Below are 639 nucleotides of genomic sequence, written 5' to 3' on the forward strand. Positions count from 1 at the left end.
AAAGGAGGGAGGAGCTGCAGCTGCCCAGGGCGCAAGTGGAGATTGAGTCGCGAGGGGCTATTTACGCCGTCCCTTTCTTTGAGGACGCTGAGCTGGAAAAGCCGAGCCAGTCCCCTGAAGACGCACTGGGGCCAGGGGCCCGGCACCCCCCGCTAGCTACCTCCGTGTCCTCAGGTCACCCCACCTCTGCCTCCCTTTTCCCCACAGCCCTGGCTGTCCCTGAGGCAGGTGTCCCCCTAGGCTGCGGTGTGAAGCTGGGGAGCCCATCCCCTGCAGAGGAGAATGGGGGGACAGGGACAGTGGGGCAGGGACTGTCCCACACCCGTAGCTCAAGCAGCTGCTGTGGTGCTGCCAGGGCTGGGACACACAGAGCAGCCACAGGATGGAGGCACCAGGATTGCAAGGAGAGGTCAGAGGCACCTGAGGGTGCCCGGGTCACCCAGCTGTCCCCATCCTTCCCGTGGAGGCGGCACCCATGGCCGGGGCACCAGTGTAGGGCTGTGCAGTGGCACGGGGACATCCGCGTGTCCCTCGGCTGGAGTCCAGTGGACAGGGTCTGTGCTGGACCATGGTTTAGCAGCGCAAGGAACTGGAGAAGGGAGCTGGCAGCTGGAGGGACAGGAGGGGAGGTGCAGCGGT

At 65.6% G+C, this 639-nt stretch overlaps 1 protein-coding gene across 1 annotated transcript in view; it reads left to right on the forward strand.

The window, feature by feature from the left end:
* The window catches only part of BCAN (brevican), a 15862-nt gene that overhangs the window by 9047 nt on the left and 6176 nt on the right, over positions 1-639 (forward strand). The window contains exon 8 of the mRNA XM_017727858.1: positions 5-637. Coding sequence (XP_017583347.1) covers positions 5-637 — 633 coding nt within the window. The remainder of the gene's footprint in view (positions 1-4; positions 638-639) is intronic.

The sequence above is a fragment of the Corvus brachyrhynchos genome, unplaced genomic scaffold (assembly GCF_000691975.1).
Source record: "Corvus brachyrhynchos isolate BGI_N302 unplaced genomic scaffold, ASM69197v1 scaffold122, whole genome shotgun sequence".
NCBI classification, from domain to species: Eukaryota; Metazoa; Chordata; class Aves; order Passeriformes; family Corvidae; genus Corvus; species Corvus brachyrhynchos.